Raw genomic sequence first — 19920 nt, 5'->3', positions numbered from 1 at the left:
AAAACACGTAGAAAAAGCAGGAGGGAAATAATCAAAACGTGTATCAAGTCCATTCCCCGCGCCCGCTCGATGAGTTAATCAGACGCCCAGTCCAGCGGTGGTCAAAGTTGCAGTTTTATAAAGGGCATTACACAGTGTACATTTTTAGTGCCTATTCTAACTTGTAAAATCGTCGTTTAAGTTCTAAGCAACTTTACAAAAGACCGAAAAAAATGCCATTTTAAAAATAAATACAAGAGCTGCTGGTATACAAAAAAATATGTTTTATATCTAAATTAAAATTTTAAAAAAACAACATAAAATTAAAACTAATATAAATTAAATTAAGTAAATCTAGATTATCTAGATCTGACCTCATCAAGACCACCGCAGCGAGGCATTGTACCTAAGATGCTGGTAGCATTATCCCTTTGGATGGCCAAACTAATTGTTTGACCAAGGTCCTTATTCTCTCGGGTCCCCGATTGACCCGTTAACCCTTTTCGAGCTTCCTGTAAAGATTAAATAAAAGCCTCCTCATCATGAAAAGTCAGAGTAGCAAAAAAAAATTTGGTGTAACCTCCCCCCACCCCCTATAACTAAACAATATAACCAATGAACCCTATCTTATACGTCGTGTTCAAAGTTCTGACACGCATTTGACCAGTTATAAAGCAAAGGTTGGGGAGATGTGTACAATAATGGAACATAATGACTCTATCGGCGGCGGCCAGTCGGCCCGCAGGAGATAATCCCGCAGCTGCTTTCTCTTGCACAGTTCTGACTTCAAGAGAAACTGTATTATTATACTAGATGATGCCTGCGACTTCGTCCGCGTGGATTTAGGTTTTTCAAAATCCCGTGGAAACTCTTTAATTTTCCGGGATAAAAGTAGCCTTTGTCCTTCCCCGGGATATAAGCTAACTCTGTACCAAATTTCATCAAAATCGGTTGAAAAGCTAGCAGACAAACAGACACACTTTCGCATTTATAATATTAGTATGGATATGGATTATGTACCAAGTACTTGCCTATCTATACGCATAGGTACCTAATCTTTCAACGCTGAAAATATTTTAAATAAATAAACTAGGGACTCTATTTTTATGTTTTGTTTTGTTTTTCCGGGCATTTAAGGATAACTTCACGCCCATTCCGACCTAAAAATGTATGTATGTAAATTTTTCAGTCATTTTGACAGAGCTGGATAGGCACATTGCATCCTACCTAATTTATTTTTGTGCTATAGGTGTAGGTGCTACCTGGTTATCTGTGGCACCTATACCTATAAAAACCGATAAAATATGATTTATGATTTATTTATTCATTTGCTTTCATGGTTACATGAAGCCCCGTTAGGGCATTGCAAAGTTAGGTACATTAACAATACATACATGCTAAATATATAATTATTATACAATTACATGCAAGCTACGTGTTACATTATTTTATAATAGATTTTATCAGGTAATTATATAGGGCATTCATTTTGAATCGAAATTATTTTTATTTTTATTTTTAGCATATGCAAGTAGCTACTGTTAATGTAGCTTTTCTGTTATACTATTTCTTTATTTGATCGTTTCATGATAGGTACTGAAAATGGCTCAAATCCTGAGCCCACTTTACCTACTCTTCCAATCGAGTAAGCTGAAACATCATCACGTCAATAAGGTGTAGGTACCTATTTTATACTTGCTGGAAAATGCTCAATCATTGCTTGAACTTGTATCTTTACTGGCGATTTTCTGAAATCGTTCAAAACAATGTTCTTAATTTCAGAGCTAAGAAATCTAAAATTTTAAATTGCATCCTTTACCAAATTATCTGAAGCAAAAAATTCGTCACGTTTTATTTTATTTCGTGTTGTAAAATCGTCACAATAACATATTACGCGTAAAATTTAACTTCTTACGCGCCATTTTAACTTTGTTTCACATGTCATAAGTAGATTTTAGTCCTTATTTTGAAGATTAACCGTACTTTTGATATGATGAGTGTTAAAATGGCGCATGAGGAGTCATTTTGTACGGACTATAAATTTAATTTTACTGGCTTAGTTTTTATGTTTTATACTAACCTAAGTATACACTTTCTTAATGGCACATCCGTCAAAGTGTTGAGTATCGTAGTACGTGGAATACTCACTAATTAAGTAGTTTTTCTTTATAAAAGCCTCGGCGGTGTCTTCAAAGATAGATAGTTTGCTTTATTGAACCGTAGACCGTAAAGACTTCATTAACGATTCGTTTGATTTGTTTACAATATTGTTGTTATAGGAATATTGAAGATTTTTCTTGCACGCTGGTTATTAATTATTGCGACTGGTATTCCTGTCCATCAGAAATGCTTTAAGGTACTTATTTTGATTCCTATAGGTAAGTACATGATGCCCGCCGCGACTTCGTCCGCGAGGATTAATGATAGAAATACCGTGGAAACTCATTTGTTTTATGCAATAAATATCTATAGTACTTAACCCGTATTACTCTGATCTTCAACTACTTACCTACTTATATGAAAATCAATACAAAAATCACATCGATACGTTGCTCGGGTGCGGGATAGCGCGGGTGACGTGCGGGTGTGCGGGGTACCTTATATCTAAGTAGTATTTTTTTACAAATTCAGGAAAGGCATAGCTGTTCCGTAAAGTTGCAATCGAACAAAGTTGCAAATCAAAGCTATAACAGCGTTTATTTCGTAAGAGATAATAATCACAGTTAAATCGACAATTCAACACAAAACTATCCATAGCAGAAGAAATCTCTAATCTCCAATACCAATCTCATATTTGAAACACAAAAAGCCTCATACATTTCAAAGTTGTCTAGGAACTTATTACGATAAAGTTGTTACCGGCTCCAGTCGAATAGACATGGAATAAATCATGGGGTTTTTATAGAGGCGTCAGCGGCCGCTGTCAAACCACTTCAAAGATTGCCGCTTTTGAGGCACAAGCAGGCGTAATGCTGGTCGCACATCATGGACGAACCGCACGTGCCGGCCATGCCACAAAGGATGCACGCACCGAATGCACATTTTTCAATAAGTATTATAAATAAGAATAAAGTCAGCAGAACAAGTGGTGGAATAAATACAGTCAGCACTCAGCATGAATTTATTCAGTGCCAGCCTCTTGCTGCGTACTAATGAGGTAATCCAGTATGTCCATTTTCAGTACTGACATATGTATTTCGTTGCATCGTGCGGCCCGGTGCGTAGGTACGCCGCATGCAACTAGTTACGACTTACGAATGTGTGATCACCATACGTCAGAAGATGGTCTTAACGCCATGCCAATTCTATATCAGATACACTTTTGGTAGGTAGGTAGGTACTTACAAGTTACATACCTAATTCTACAATTTTTTATATTCATCTGATAGCGAGGACCTAAAACTTTTGAAACAATCTTTTATCTTAATTATGTAAGTACTGCAAATGGTAGTTAATTGTTTTTACAATGATCCTTCAATATTTGTAAGTCCCTTCGTAGAACCACCGGCTTATGAAAACAAACTTCCATAGTTTCATAAACACATAAGTACCTAATGACTACCAAGCTTAAAAGCTCCTTTTGATATATTTATATCATTTATAAGCTTTTCAGAATGACTATGATATTTAAAGTAATATGTTTGTAGGGTTTAACTTAAATATTTTTGATGGAACCTTTAAATTGAATAAAATAAAATTTGGGCTTAAGTCTTGCTTAAGTATTCGCCTTAAGTCCAATAGTCGTATTTAAGGATTAGGAATACTTCACAGTAATCGCACCTAAGACGGAAATAACATAAAGGTAATAACCATTTGACGACAATGAATAATAACCAGTAGCTTCCTAACTTTGAGAGGTTATTGAACTCGTATTTTCTATAGAAACTAAACCTCTTTTTATCCTACCCACAAAGAGACCGCCGGGCAAATTGTGTATTGTGTAATGACAAGTAAATGGCGGTATTTTGCCTAATGACCAGTAAACCATAATTACGTCTGTATTCCGAAGAATTATTCCAACTTTTCTACTTCGCACTATTGCCTGTGGAGTGTGGATGTACGGTGTACCTGCTAATAATAAAATAGAATAATATGCGGGTTACATAAAAGCTGTGTAGTAACATGCTATCAAATATCTAAATCTACTTAGGTGATTAAATAAATTTCTTTGCAACACAGCGCCCGCTGAGACGAATTTAGATTCTACAGCTAATCCTAAGGAAGCTGTGATAGCCTAGTGGCTAGGACGTTCGCCTTCAAATCGGAGGTCGGGGGTTCGATACCGGGCACCATCCCACGCGGGCATGATTGTATAGCAATTAGATAAGATTAAGATTTTATTGTAGTATTTTCTATAGTCAGCATTCGTCAATATAATATGAAAGTTTGTAGGAATTACGCCACTTAATTCCATACCCGAGTAATGTAAAATCGTTCCACGAGAAGATTAAGCAATGTCGCTCAGCATGATTTCAACGGTAGGTACATCTAATCTAAGCGCCGAATATACTTATAACGTGTTTGTGCCACACACGGTGTATCAAATATTATAACAAAGAGGAAAGTATGCGGTTCAGAGGTGTAATTATGGCATCGTCTGTGATCATTACTAGGTGAACGCGGTGACGCGCCCACCCACCAATACCTATCTACGGCTCCACGATGGATGTAGCAATGAAAGCTGCTCTAATTACTTTTCTAAAAACTGACTTATTATAGTAATATTATAATTAACCTAAGTAACGGGTAAGTAAGTAAGTTTGCAGAACATGTCAAGAGTCTGACAGGACTCCGATGCACATAATCGATGGGCCGAGTACTCGCTTATTACTCGGTAATCGGCATACTCGGCAATTCATTTCATAATTCCCTAGTATTTTATAATGTGGTAGGTAAGTAAGTCCAATAAAACATTTACATATTCACACTTCTCTGCAGTCATCATAATTATTTTACCATTTCCGTAAGAGCGCGTATCAAAGCACACCGCTGCAGTACCGCTTTTTACGGCTTCCGTCGCATAGGTATGCAAATTGCAACTAAAACTGTGCGTAATGACGTCGTAAATCGTATACGGATTAAGGGATAGACGTTCAATGGTGCGAATGGAGCTCTTGGTCAACGTGGGAGCTCTCATTGTAATAAAATCTCACCTAATGCAATAAGCCTTGACAACGCGAACGTCTAGACTAGCTACGAATACCTCCCTCCCTGGCGTCTCGGTTTTGATTCCTACAAGTATTTGAGCATTTGTGATTTCTTGGTCTGGCCTGGTAAGGTCTGCAGGCGCTATTTTATATTTGTATTTTTGCTTCTTTATTCCGATACAAGTTAGCCCTTAACTGCGGTCTCACCTTTTGGTAAGTGATGATGCAGCTTCTGAAATGGAAGCGGACTACCTTAGAAGGTGTTCTAAAGGTAAGGATATTTACCACATTACCGGCAAAACCGTGTCACCAAGTGAGTACCTACCTACCTATAAGTTTAATAAAACTGCAATGCAACTTCCAGGTTAACTCGCGCATCCAGTCAAGGGCTAACCACAATTTAACAGGAACAGGAACTTGTAACAAAACGTCAAGGCTTCGATTTCACTGGCAGATGTCAATTGTTACCTACATAATTTGAGTTTTCACGCTAGGTAGCCTATGAAACGCCTATTTTTCTTTGATTTTAAGCAAAGTAAGTACTAATTATTGAGGTAATAAGAGTTATTACTTTCTAAATCCATGATTTCAAGTTACCCATAGCCTCATAGCCTAATGTTTGACATAAGTATATCGTCGATTCAATCAAACCGAGAGTTCCCTCACTCTAGGTACCTGTATTGTAAGTATTTCTGTTCCCTCCTCTGTGCTGACTGCTGTACAATCATTCATCACAACTTTTTCACTAGAATCATAAATTGGTGTATCCTATATTTGGAGAAGGCGGGACCACCCATGGAGTCACCGGTAATCGCCGCGGGCCAAGGGAAAAACAATACCGAGATACGCGAATTTCGAGCGCTGGCTCGCTCAACGTCACACTAAATCATCGATTTGAGATGTGTGTATCGTGTATATTCAAAAGGCAAATAGGTGCAGGAATGTTTGGGTTAAATAGTAAAAAAGTTGCCAGTTCATGTTTCTTCTTCTAAATTCTAATATTTAATGAGCAAAGGAAAGAGAGAGATATTTTGTTGATGGAATTTGGAATACTGTATGTTCGTACTCGACCATTCTAATTCGATTCTACCTACACTATGTTTATACCTTAGTCATAACTATACACACCGATCGCCATCTCGACCTGTCGCGTACGCGTACGCGTCGCGAAAAGGGAAAGGAGCGTCAAGAAGAGGAGCGTAACTAAATCAGGATGAAAAGGCTTCAAATAAGTACATCAGACCCTGCCAGAAAACTCAAGTCACGTGGTCTCGCTTTTTAGAGCCACCGTCCAATTTTTTACCTCGTTCTCACGCCCATCGCAAAACGGATGCCGCCCTCCAGGAAATCACCCATTCAGATGCTTGAGAGAAAAGTGCTAAATCACAGCAAGTATCCTCTACGTGTATAATGGCTGATGACCCTACAATATTGCTGACCCGAGTTAAGAGAGCCATCGTCGCCAGTACGTGATGTTTTTGGCAAACTAGGCGAATCTACTGTGGGAATGGAATTATATACCACTTCTGAAAACTTCTTAGAGCCTGCACACACTATTTTAATTTACGTATATGCGGTTGCTTTTTTGGGGTTCCGATTAAGTAGGTACTTATAACATAAAAAAGTGTCGCACGCTTAAGTAAAAATAAACAATTATTATGTTGCCCATTCAATAAAATAATGTATGATTGTAAACGTGCGAGTAAGAGCCTCTGAACCTCTGCAAAAAGATTATACAAAGCAAAGTAGGTGTAATGCGTATGAACTCAAAATTGGAAAAAGTTTCCGTCATGTTGTTACGTCTTAGCTAGAAAATATATAACTACCTTGGATTCAATATATTTTTAATACATTTTCAAAGGATTTTGTAGGACAAAGTTAGTCAAAATATTATTTCTAGCGAGGACATTCAATATTTTTCCCTCTTAGTTGAGTAGTTCAGAGAACGCAGTCATATTACCTGAACTGATTATAAATTATAATTACCCTTACCAGCCGTCTGATGCAAAATATCGTGTGTGAACGCCCTTATATCGATAAGTGCTCGCAAAAAACTACTTTAAATGTAAGGGAGTCTGACTTGATCGAAATTTTATAAGAAACCACGTGAAAGTATTATTGAAGAGACAAAGGCAATTTACTTTTTACTTAGGTGCGAGTACTTAAATCTGATTCACAATGGTGAGGACCTCACGTGCAAAACACGTGGTTACATGTGGTCCAATGTACTTATCATTAAAATGCCCACCTATGAAGATTATGCTATAAAGTACCTAACATATACATAGGTACCTATGTACTTATAGGCATAGTTACATTGCGAGGAGTAGATTCCCTGCTCACAACATTTCAACAAGACTATTAGTAAAAGTACCTAATTATGTCCAAATCGGCCAGTGTTGTCAACTAGTACAGAAAAAAATATAATATGCATACTCATACAGATAGGTACCTCCGTACCACAGGTGCCTTACCCATAGTACGCAACAGATCGAGATGGCAAATGGGGTATGAGGCGGGGGGACGCCCCGCACACCCGCACGTCACTCGCCCTATCCCGCACCGGGTTAGCGCAGGGGCTGTGCGGGTGTGTCGCCAGCCTGACTGCCATCTCGACCTGTAGCGTACTATACCTACTTGCATTATTTTGTGTTTTTATGTAAATGACATACCTATCTATTGTTAGGCAACAATCGTTGGTCTGTTTTTTTAAAGTAAATTATTAGGTATTAGGTACGGATGGAGAATGATTGTTTTATTATAAAATGTTTAATTTTTCCCAACCCCCGCAATTATTTATTTCTGAATACAATAGGCTACTTGACAATTTTTTTAAGTTGGTCTTAAATGGTTAATATTTGTCCTATTATATCAAAAAAATTAACACTATATTTTTTTGCGCCCTAAAAACCGTAAAACTTTAATTTAAAAAAATATTTTTCTTAGACAGGTGAAAACACTGTCGGCCATGTTTGGCCGATAGATTATCTGTGCTCTGACGTCATGCATTTGTAAACAACAGCATAACCACAGAGTACATTATATATACTGAGCATAACCTACCAAAGTTTAATAAACATGACTTCTATACTAGTTTACATGAAAAATATAGTAATTATCGTTATTGTATCATCCGAGAATGTAAAAAACGCATCGATAAAGACCACAGGAAAGTTGTGGATTAGAGTGCCCAGTGAAATAAATATACGTAACACGCAAAGACTTGCTTAAAGGGATCCTATATGACTAACGACTTCAACCCAAATTTATTTTTGCAAAGATCACTTTGTTGTAAGTCTTACTTAATAACTTATTCAATTTATAAAGAGAAAACGATATTTTTTTACGTTTACTATGAGTTTTTAGAAATATATAAAAACTAGCTTATGCTCGTGACTTCGCCCGCATGGACTTCATAAATTTCAAACCTCCATTTAACCCACTCAGGGGTGGAATTTCAAAAAATCCTTTCCTAGTGGATACCTTCTCTTTACCTACAAAGAACACACTCACCAAATTTCATGTATCTAGGACCAGCTGTTTAGATGTTTAGGCTGTGCGTTGATATATAAGTTAGTCAGGACTCTAAATTTTATATATATGGATACTACGTTAGTCCCCGCGTGACATAGGAATGACATTTCTTTGTTTACATATTTAATGACGTCACATCATGGCTGACAGCGTTTTCTGCGTTTCAAATAAAAATAAAAATTGTATTTTTTTAAATTGGATTTATATATCCATCCTGCGTTTTTAATAATTGTTATTGATATATTTCGTTGTTTTAAGCAAAATACTATAATAAATAATCATTTATTGGACGAAATTAGATATGAGTCAAGTAGCCTATTTTCTCAACTGGTTCGAAGGACCAACATTTGGTACAGTTTAGTTGACGTTCGTAGTGAGAAATATGTATATACCTAAGTATAGAGACTTGGCGGTTTAAAGTAGAGACAATTCTGCTACAAATAATTTAATAAAATGAAATGAATGCGCTAGAGGGTTGAATAAAAATTGGACGCGTATTTTCGATTTTGTCTCTATCTTTATGTCTATTTATTTATCTAACACTTGCCAAAATTATGTATTTAAGTACACTCGTACCGGGGCGGTGATAACCTAGTGGTTAAGACATCGGCCACAATTGGATGGTCGGGGTTCGATCCTGGGCTAACTCTAACATTTCGGAGCTATATTAGGTATGTAAATATCATGTTTTGCTTTAACAGTAAACTTCGTGAGGAAACCTGCAAGTCTGAGAGTTCTCCTCAAAAGTGTAAGCTCGCCAAACCGCAATTGGCCAGCGTGGTGGCTTATGGCCAAACTCTTCTCATTCTGAGAGGAGACCCGTGAGGTTGTTGATGTTGATGATGGATTCTCATGCCAAATGAATGTGTAATTACTTTGCATTCCTCGCACAACTTTACTGACCAGACAAATTAATATGAATCGCACGACCTGAGCAAAGTAGTGACTTGATCATTAAAAGGCTCAATTCGATAAGCATACGTATAGAATACTTATTAATGTTTTCAATAAATTCCAGTAGATATGTGTCGCTTTTTATAATGTATCTTCTAATCTTACGTCACACACACACACACGAAGATTACCTACCTGGATGCTTTCTTGTACTTCCTACTTATCACCTAAGTAATATTAGGTATGTAAAAAGAAATACCGTCTGACCTTAGGCATATGTTATTTGAGGAAGTGAGACGAAAATGAAAACAAAATCATTAGAAAACAGAAATTTTATTGGAAATTTAGAAAATAAATACAACTGAAATTCTTAAAACAAGATTTTGCGAAAACGAAACAAATGCAACAATCCTTAAATCTAAATCCTAACTAATTTAAATAAATAATTAATTTTATATTAAACCTACAATACTTTGTACGATTACCATATTCGAGGCTTACATTACTATGTATTTACAATTTCCGATTTATTCTAATAATCTCACTTTGGTAAACTGTGGTTAATAAGGTCTTATATTTTAACATAAATAAATGAGACAATAAATTAGTTGGATGGAAATGAAGGAGAGATATAAGTTATTTCTTATAATAAGATAATATAAGATATAACTTATTTCTCTAGTCCGTGGATGGAACCAAGGTTAAGTTGGCAACGACTAAGTACTTACATACTTAGCAGGTTATACGAAAATGGTAGTAGGTGCGTGCTTACTCATACCAATTATATTTTTAGGGTTCCGTACCTCAAAAGGAAAAACGGAACCCTTAAAGGATCACTTTGTTGTCTGTCTGTCTGTCTGTCTGTCTGTCCGTCTGTCTGTCAAGAAACCTACAGGGTACTTCCCGTTGACCTAGAATCATGAAATTTGGCAGGTAGGTAGATCTTATAGCTGACATTTGGGAAAAAATCTGAAAACCGTGAATTTAGGGTTAGATCACACAAAAAAAAATTGTGGTCATGAACTAATAATTAGTATTTTCAACTTTCGAAGTGAGTGACTTTATCAAGTGGGGTATCATATGAAAGGTCTTCACCTGTAAATTCTAAAACAGATTTTTATTTATTTTTATGCATCATAGTTTTTGAATTATCGTGCAAAATGACGAAAAATACGACTGTAGTACGGAACCCTCATTGCGCGAGCCTGACTCGCACTTGGCCAGTTTTTACTAAACTTTGACTGAACTAGGTAAGATAGGTAGACATTCAAAATAGCCCAATAATTTTCCGCGGAAAGATGGGCTTGTGGTAAATAATAACATTAAGTAAATATCTATAATATGTATTCTGAAATTATTCTGGCAATATGTAAATACCGAAATGTTCTATTCTGGCAATTAATTTCTTCCACCGTATTACATAGAGCGTAGGTAGCTAGGTATACAAAAATATTATGTGGATGTATTATAAACATTAATATTTCATATATTTACATTAAAATATGTAGGTATAATAGACAGTAGGTACGCAAGTACCTAGGTACTTACCTACTAAAATTGAATGCCAATATTATTTTCTATTGCCTACCAAGTAACGACTAATTACGAATTTTATAAAATCTGATATAACAGGACAGTCAACTACCATCTAAAATCTAAATTATTCTAAAATCAATAACACACACACACACACACACACGCACACGCACACGCACGCACAAATACACAATCTCATAATTTTTTTTAAATTATAAAAATATTGTAGCTCGTAACTGTCCTTTTAGTTCACACCACAAAAAAAAAATTAAGGTAGGTAGGTACGCTACATGAATTAAAACCATTGATGTTGGAATCCCAACAATAGAACACATTTACGGCTATTAAAAATTTCGACCGATTTATTTTAATTAGATACTAGATACCAACAAAAGGTCGCACGTACAAGGAAAGTCAGTAAGCAACAAAATAAAATAAGAAAATGCTTCATTCATATTCGTTGCATTATCGTGACTTGCATTCCGCAGTCGGGCGACATGATTCTGGCGATAGAACATTAGTAAACAATTGTTTGTGATTCGCATACGAAATGCTCAGTGCCCATTGCGATGTGCGCAGTGCGACTGATGTGCCGATATAGAGCAATATTTTGAGAGTTGAATAAATTAAGATTCCCTTGAAGATACCACGTAGAGGCTAGAGCCTAAGTATTGTTTCATGGTTTTTAAGATGTCAAAGCCATTTGCTAGAGATGCGTCGTTTCAGTCAGTCAGAAACAAGAAAACATCCAACAGACACTCTTAAAGTAATATAAAAGTAACAGCGCGGTATCATTAACAACCCAAGCCTCTGGAAACAACAAATTTTATCACTCTCCTGGAAAGTTGCTAATTTTGACTTACGTCATGTCATGCTAGGACTTAAACGACGATTTGCTTGCCTGCCTAAAATATGTAGGTATGGCCTTGCATAAGCAAAGGAATTTTTAAAATATATAAACCTGACCTACATTGCTACATTATTGAACAATTATATGTACTAATGACCTAGATATATATGATTTTTAAAAGTGGTTTAAAAAAATAATCATCGAATTCGAAAATGAATAACCTTATTCTAAACTATTTCTACTTCATTTGTACTTACTTTCCCATCAACACAATCATTAAATTGAACAAGATAATTAAAAAGTATAAAAGTAGTAAGAAAGTGGGATATTTTCGATATTTTTTAAAATTTAATAAAAGAAACGCAACTTGAAAAATTACAAAATAAAATAAATCTTTTAGGTAGGTACACGAGCCATGAGTATACCGAGAACAATCTATTTTGTTATAAAAACCGAACACATTTTTTGTGGAACATATCTGTTTACATGACAACATTCAGAGGGAAACAAACAAAATATTACAAAGAGGGAAAGGATCAAGAACTTCCAAGGATTATATACCTACCTAAAATTGATTTATTTGCATTCGTTTCTCTATATATTGCAAAAGCAATGTTTCCTACAGTTTGAGTAGTAGAAAGATGATTGCTAATTGCTAACACCAAACCATTATATATCTGTGATTATATCACTGATTAAGTAGTCTCCTTTTGTTTGAACGTTTAAAAAAGTTCACTTAGGTACAATAATTAATTAGATCATCTAGATCAAGCGCATATAGTAAGATAATTAGTAGGATTAGCAAGATCCCGGGACATGTGCACTGTGCACAGGTGAAAACCATTCCTGCAGATGTGAGCGACAAGGCATTCCAATTTCCAACAAATAAACAAACTCCATAGTACTCCAAGAAGTAAATAAAATTCATTGTTTTCATATAATACCTATGTAGTTAAATTTGGGAACTTTATAAGCAAGATGAGTTAGTTATAAGCAAGTAGTTTTATATGATAGAACTAAGACCTTGCTTGGTTAAACCGGTTCTGAACCTCTTCATTACGAGACCACAAACGTTAGGGTAGGAATACACATGCAAAATGTATATGTTGTAAATGTATAAATATATGTAGGTACTATACTATGTTCATAGTAGTTATGCGCCTCCTTCAAGATACTCGAAGTTGGAACGAGCGAGGTAATGAAGCAAAATGTAATAAATATAAAAAATTGATCTAAAATTGCTATAATAGCTCGTTTGAAAGCGATTTCATTTTAATACTTAAGACCTACTTATGAAATCTATGTGCGTGAAAACTACTTGCAGTAATTTAGGCTTCGAGTTTTAAATGAGCATTTACAGATGAATTTAAAATGGAAAATTACGGTTCAATTTCTGAATCAAGAAAACAAGGCCATTTCAAAAAGTTTAACCTAGATCTACATGAATATGTCATTCAATGTTCTCAGCGTACATATTCAAAATCCTTTGATCTTTTATCGTTTTGTATTTTATGTCTTTTTTCTTGTACCTTTATTTGTATTTAAATTTATTATTAATTATCTAGTTAGTGTAAGTGGCACTGCCGTTCTAATAAGATATAAAATAAATAAAATAAAAAATAAATAAATCTCATCTTTAATTGTTATACTAGGGATTATAATGTTGTCAAGCGCAAAGCCTCTCAATATCTCACAATAAAAAAAGTTATTGAACTTCCTGGATTCTTGGAAAGTATAGCGTGACTAAATCCTACCAAGTAGTATACCTATGTATACCAAGCTTAACGTGCAAAGAAACCACGATTTTAACTCCTCACTGTGGCTCTTCGTGGAAATATCACGACTTGTGTATTTCACGGTGTATTTTAAATTAAGATTGCCATTTACGTCAACATCTTAATAAAAATAAATGTAGGAATCGTGGAATAAGGACACGTGATACCTTTACCTAATGTTGTGAGAGGACTATAAAGACGTGACAAACTAAAACAAAAAAAAATTAAATATATAAAAGGAAAAGCTGACTGACTGGCTGATCTGGCTTGATCTTGATCTATCAACGCACAGTTCAAACTACTGGACGGATCGGGCTTTCGCATGCAGATAACTATTATGACGTAGACATCCGCTAAAAAAGATTTTTGAAAATTCAACCCCTAATGCAAACCAACTGACTACTGAGGCCATTACAATTCACAATGTCAACCTCTTCTTTCTATAATATCTTCTCAAAAATATTTCCTTTAATAATTCATCTTCATCTTCATCATCTACCATGCTGGCCAAGTGCGGATTGGCTGACTTCACACACCTTTGAGAACATTATGGAGAACTCTCAGGCATGCAGGTTTCCTCGCGATGTTTTCCTTCACTGTCAAAGCAACTGATATTTAACTTCTTAAAACGCACATAACCCCGAAAAGCTACAGTTTTCTGCCCGGGATCGAACCCCTGACCTCCGATTAGGAGCCGGACGTCCCAACCACTAGACTTTTACAGCTTCAATTCACCTAACCGAAAATGCTTAGTATGCCAAACAGATTGTTGAAAACGTGCCTATATTTTATTAACCTAGATTTGACAGGCTACCAGTTTTCAGACCCACGCAACTAGTAAAATTAATAAGTTACAAGACGATGCACCTAGATAATAATAATTTATACCACCCGTCTAGCCTCCAGGGTTAACGTAAGTATATCTTTAAAATGTGAAAGTAATTGCAGTAGAAACTACAGTACTAATAATTAACATATTTTACGGAAAAGAGTGGAAAGATTATTTATAGCACAATACTATGTATTAGATCATATTATTCTAGTCGAAAGAGCAATAGATGTATAGAGCCGAAAAAAATACCACAATAAAGCAAGCGAATGTAATGGTGGACGCACTACATTACCTATTGAGGGTAGAGAAAAGTGACTGGATGAGAAAATTTAAGGATCTGTTGTGGGGTCACATATTAAAATGTCTTCGCCTTTAAAAAACGTTATTATTATTATTATTATGTTAAGGAAAGCCTATCAATCAGTATTCAGTCATCAATCATCAATTCATCAGTCGACATCGTCAAATTGATATACTATTAATGTTGATACTGAACAGTAGGTAACACTCGTAACTGTATTCAGAATCCGTAACAGTTCTACGTCTACCTTCAAAGCCTCTAAGAGTTTATATGTATCCTAGAGTTCATGACATACTATTAGTCCTCGTCGTCAGTAATCATATCTCAACATCAACTCGATTCGTTTTACTTTGCTTTCCAGATCACGACGAAGCCTAATATACGGTATTAAACAAACGTGGACCCCCACGAAACCAAATATTACCGCCATCCCAAGAACGCGCGGAAACACTCCAGTAGATCGATTTAATTTTCATCGGTTATTTCTTAATGAACTACATATCATGATAAATTTATCAAGCCCAACATCTTAGGAGGATGTCAGAGAAAATAGATCGAAAAAAAAGTAACAAGATGTTGGCATCCCATCCCGCATATTTGTAACACGCTAACATACTGAAAGGAGATTTGTTTCGCCCGCCGGAATTAGCCACTCGAGACATTCACTTCCTCGTGTCTTGTTAATCGCTGACTATTTGATTGCATTCTTTTTTGATCTAATGAGTTAATACGGATCATTAGAGCCGAGCTTGGTCGTACGCGCCGAACTTTTTTAAATGAATTTGACGTGCACATTCTCATTCACATGCAGTTCTGAGAATATACGTTACTTGTACGTTATAATGTAAGACCACTTTTTTATGTACTTCTTAAGTTATTAGTGCTGACTATCTGACTGCAATTGAGCAGATGACTTACCTAGTGTTAAATGATTACCGCCGCCCATGAACATCTGCAGTGTTACAAGATCTGCCATTGCGTCGCCAGCTTTCAAAGAAATTTTTGTAAGTTATAATTTTATATCTGAGGCATCCATAGGCGATAAGTTCTGCATTATTTAATTTCATCAATCATGCTTGAGTAAAGTAGCAGGGAATTTTGTAGATATCAGTCATGCAAATATCAATCATCAGACGGTCGACTAATTATTATTATCTCCACAGCAGTGACTGTCGCAAAACTGACAGCAAACCCATCTAATGGACACCTAGTCGACATCATTCGAGCTCAGCGACACTGATGCCCGATTGACGGCGGCATCAGTGTTGCTAGCTCGAATGACGTTCCCTTCATTTGTATAGTACATTAACTTGCCACTCTGTTACGACGGCACTGACTCCACAGATACTCAACTCGAAAATACACCTTTAGTGGGACGGAAAAATTAGTTCGGCGTGTGTGACGCGTGCGGCATGCACGTGCTGATTAGTGTGTGATCAGCTAACGAGATGGAAAGTGGGTGAGTGTATATCCATCTGTTTGACAAGTCGCGTTACCGCGCCGAGGCGTAGATCAATCGGCGTGGCGCCGCGGCAGGAACAACCCTGCATTTGTCACCGGACCACCGGCGCCGCCGCCGCCGCCGCTGTATTTATAGAGGGGCGCGATTCCCGCGCTTGCGCCCGTGGGCGGCTATTGCGCTCACTATGAACTTTATTCGGATATCTAACTTTTACGTTACTGACTAACTACAGAGACTGTGCAAAGTCAAGCCTGCCCAATCGTACAAGGAGCAAGGGGCAAACTACTGTGCTGTGGTATAAATGCAACTAGGTATATTATGTCTCCTATCACCTTTTATATGCTTATACCGTTTTTGTACTTTAGAGCATCGATCCCATTGCTGTCGCTCAAAAAACAGTTAAAAAGCGATACCTAAAACCATAATTATTTCCAGAGACTCTGGGCAGATTTATCAAATATCAAGTATTAATAAATAGTAATTTATCAAATTAAGTATATTAAACCAGTGGACGTCTATTGGTTGATGATGATGGTGATGATGATATTATACCCAGTGGGACTTTCAGTGGTAGGTATGTTGTTTAAAAATAATCTTTTAAAATTTATTCGGTTTTGTCATTATAATTATTAGATACCTACTAAGCTAGGCACCACTAATAATAATTAATAGGTTCTGCAAAATAACACAAAGTATGTCAGTCATTCGATTCGATACAAAGTCGATTCTGCCCAAATAGTCTCTACTTTGCACACCCTGCGCACTTCGCCTGTAACATATTTTTATACCTCTATAAGTCTAACTAAACAAAAACAAACACACTTCACCTATACAACTTTCATATACATTCAATCCCTTGCAAAACCTCCATTTAATACACAAAAGTGTTACTTTAAAATACTGATCTATACATATTTACAAAATCTTACATACAACCTTCAAAAGTTTATCTATCTTAATTCCTATGTATAATCATATGAGGTAGACCTCAAAGCTTCCTGTCACGTATTGTACTTCGAACTGAAAAACGTAGAAAATAAAAATAAGGCACTTGATATTGTAATGGAATTCGTGGAAGACACCACCTCCTGTGGGTGATGTTTCCTATGCTTCTCTTCGTAGCCTCTTTCGTGGTTCTTTGTATGATTCTTTGAGTGTTTGTGAAAGCACAACCTGGCTAGATTGTTCTGCATCTTTGGGCAGTCGTAGTCTTCGTTGCCGTCGCAATGGCACGCTTGCAGGGCGGCAGCTTTCTCCTGCTTCCGAAGAATCTGAATGGAATTAAGGCACTTATTGGAACACTTTCTGCCGCGATACACTGATCTGCACAGATCCTTGTAGTATCGTAAAGCTGTGGCACATTGCGCGTCTGCTAAGCAGATGAGTTGTGAGAGCCGACAGGAGGCTGTGGCGTTGGCTGCTCCTCTCAACACCTGTGGACGACAGACGTCGATCCTTTGCTTTGCTTCCAGGCAGTACTCGTCCTCACATTGACACTGAAACAAAGGAAAACTTTATAAATAATGCGCACATTTTCATACTAAGTAGTATAGGCAGGTTCTATGGAATAACATACTGGATTGATCAAATATATTGTTTTAGGTGGGGTCATCAGTATTCAATCACCCCCCTTTTCGACAGCCTCCCTGACGCAGTTGTCAGAGATTTGGGCTTATAAGCGAGAGGTCCCGTGTTCGATTCCTGGCAGGGGCAATTTGGGTTTGTAGATTCTAAGTTGTCTCTAGTCTGGTCTGATGGAAGGTTTCGACCATGGTTAGTAGTTACCAAATACCACCCTACTTGCAAAACCGTGCCGCCAAGCGATTTAACGTACCGTCCCGTACAATGCCGCGTAGAAACCGACTTAGTGGTAGGTATGGGTTTAATAAAACTGCTATATCTAGGTATTTCTTCTAAGTTAGCCCGCTTACATCTTAGACTGCATCATCACTTACCACCAGGTGAGGTCGCAGTCATGGGCCAACTTGTAACGGAAAACAACAGTAAGTAGGGTATATTAATAATCGTAAACGATTAAAGAATTCCAGAAATAAGTACATTAGGAATTAAGTCTTACATAATATTCCGTATTTCCCAACAAAAACTATTAAAAAGTAGGTACTAGATTAACATAGTTTTAGAAAAGATGTGGAAAGTCGTAAAATCTGTCATAACTTCTGTTAACATTTTTTACGATGCCAGAGAATCCGAGCAGCGGACGTTATTACAAATAAGTATCTCAGCTCCGAATCCGAAGTGACGACTCTATAAAAAGTTGTGAAATTGTCGTAAATTATATTTGACGTAAAATATGCGTCGTTTTGAGATATTATGTCCGGTCAATGCATTCTTTTTGTCCAACATGATTAGCTAAACACAGAATAGATGCCACTGGGGCAGACGTGTTGGAATGAAAACCGCATACCTACTAATGTAATCATACTATGGGAAGGCCTCCAGCCTGCTAGAATTACATTGGTGGGAAGTGGATGGATGAGGAAGGAGAAGGGCCATGTAAAAATGGTAGCGCGCTCTGGTAAAAGCCATCCAGCAGTGGTTGCGAACAGGACGATGTGGATGATGTCTTTTGTGATTTAAAAAAATACTAATAAACCTACGAATAACAATATATATGTTATTCGTAATAATAAACGGTAATCTATCTGATAATGGGACATAATCCATTCCTACTTATTTCTACTGTCAGAGGTACCGATTAACCGAATTTGTAAACTATCAGCATTCGTTCTAGTCCATTTCTAATCAGATTAGCGACTGCGACGTCTACGCGACGCAGCTGTGAAACGGAATTTTTAAATAATAATCCTTATAATCAAGTGGCTTAGCTATAAAATTCTTTAATCGTGGTCTGAAAGGAACTAATTTTAAAAATGGACGAAACGTTTGAGTTATTCGAACATTCGCTATGGAACTAATTAACATCTTTTGACGGTAACGTTTAATTAAATGCCGATTTATGGTCCTGTATGTCGATGGTACAGATAAATAAAAGAGTAGCCTCCGTCTTACGCTATATTTTTTGTTCGAAGGCGGCAACTAGTGTTTCCAGATGTGTAAGTTTTTCTGGACGTCCTGATTTCATCATATTTTGAAAAGTCTCACGTTGCAGCAAGCATTTTGGATTTTTTTGTAGTCTTTATTGCGTGTATCATGCACTTATGTACTTAGTTACCCAATATTAATTATTATAATTATGTATCAATTTATACTTAACTTATATTTTATAGTTACCTAGTTATAAAATACTAGCGACATGACCCGGCTTTGCACGAGTAGTCTAGGTAATTATTATATTTTATCTGGTGCATTATTATTTTTATGATATAAGTTCGCGACAGGTCGAGATGGCAATTGGGGTATAATATGGGCGGTACGTCAGGAAAAGCTTTTTATATGTATAGATTATAAGTATCCATTCCTTAGTCTAGTTTCCATTGATAAAATTTTCATCTTGAAATTCCTGGGTCTCAGAATTCTTTTTAAACAATTTTGGTGACACTGTCTAAATTGCATCTAAATTGGAAAATTTCCCAGATGCCGGTCCCGTTTTTACGAAAGCCACACCTGGCAACACTAGCTAACACCTGCG

General features: G+C 36.5%; 1 protein-coding gene across 2 annotated transcripts in view; it reads right to left on the bottom strand.

The window, feature by feature from the left end:
- Positions 1 to 16804: 16804 nt before the first annotated feature.
- The window catches only part of LOC117991722 (growth arrest-specific protein 1-like), a 28428-nt gene continuing 25312 nt past the window's right edge, over positions 16805 to 19920 (bottom strand). For both annotated transcript variants that reach the window (XM_069505349.1, XM_034979324.2), the window contains one exon: positions 16805 to 17806. In XM_069505349.1, coding sequence (XP_069361450.1) covers positions 17312 to 17806 — 495 coding nt within the window. In that variant the 3' untranslated portion in view covers positions 16805 to 17311. The remainder of the gene's footprint in view (positions 17807 to 19920) is intronic.

Source organism: Maniola hyperantus, chromosome 20, assembly GCF_902806685.2.
Source record: "Maniola hyperantus chromosome 20, iAphHyp1.2, whole genome shotgun sequence".
Lineage (NCBI taxonomy): Eukaryota > Metazoa > Arthropoda > Insecta > Lepidoptera > Nymphalidae > Maniola > Maniola hyperantus.
The sequence above is the reverse complement of the archived record's forward strand: the minus strand, read 5'-3'. Positions and strand labels throughout refer to the sequence as shown.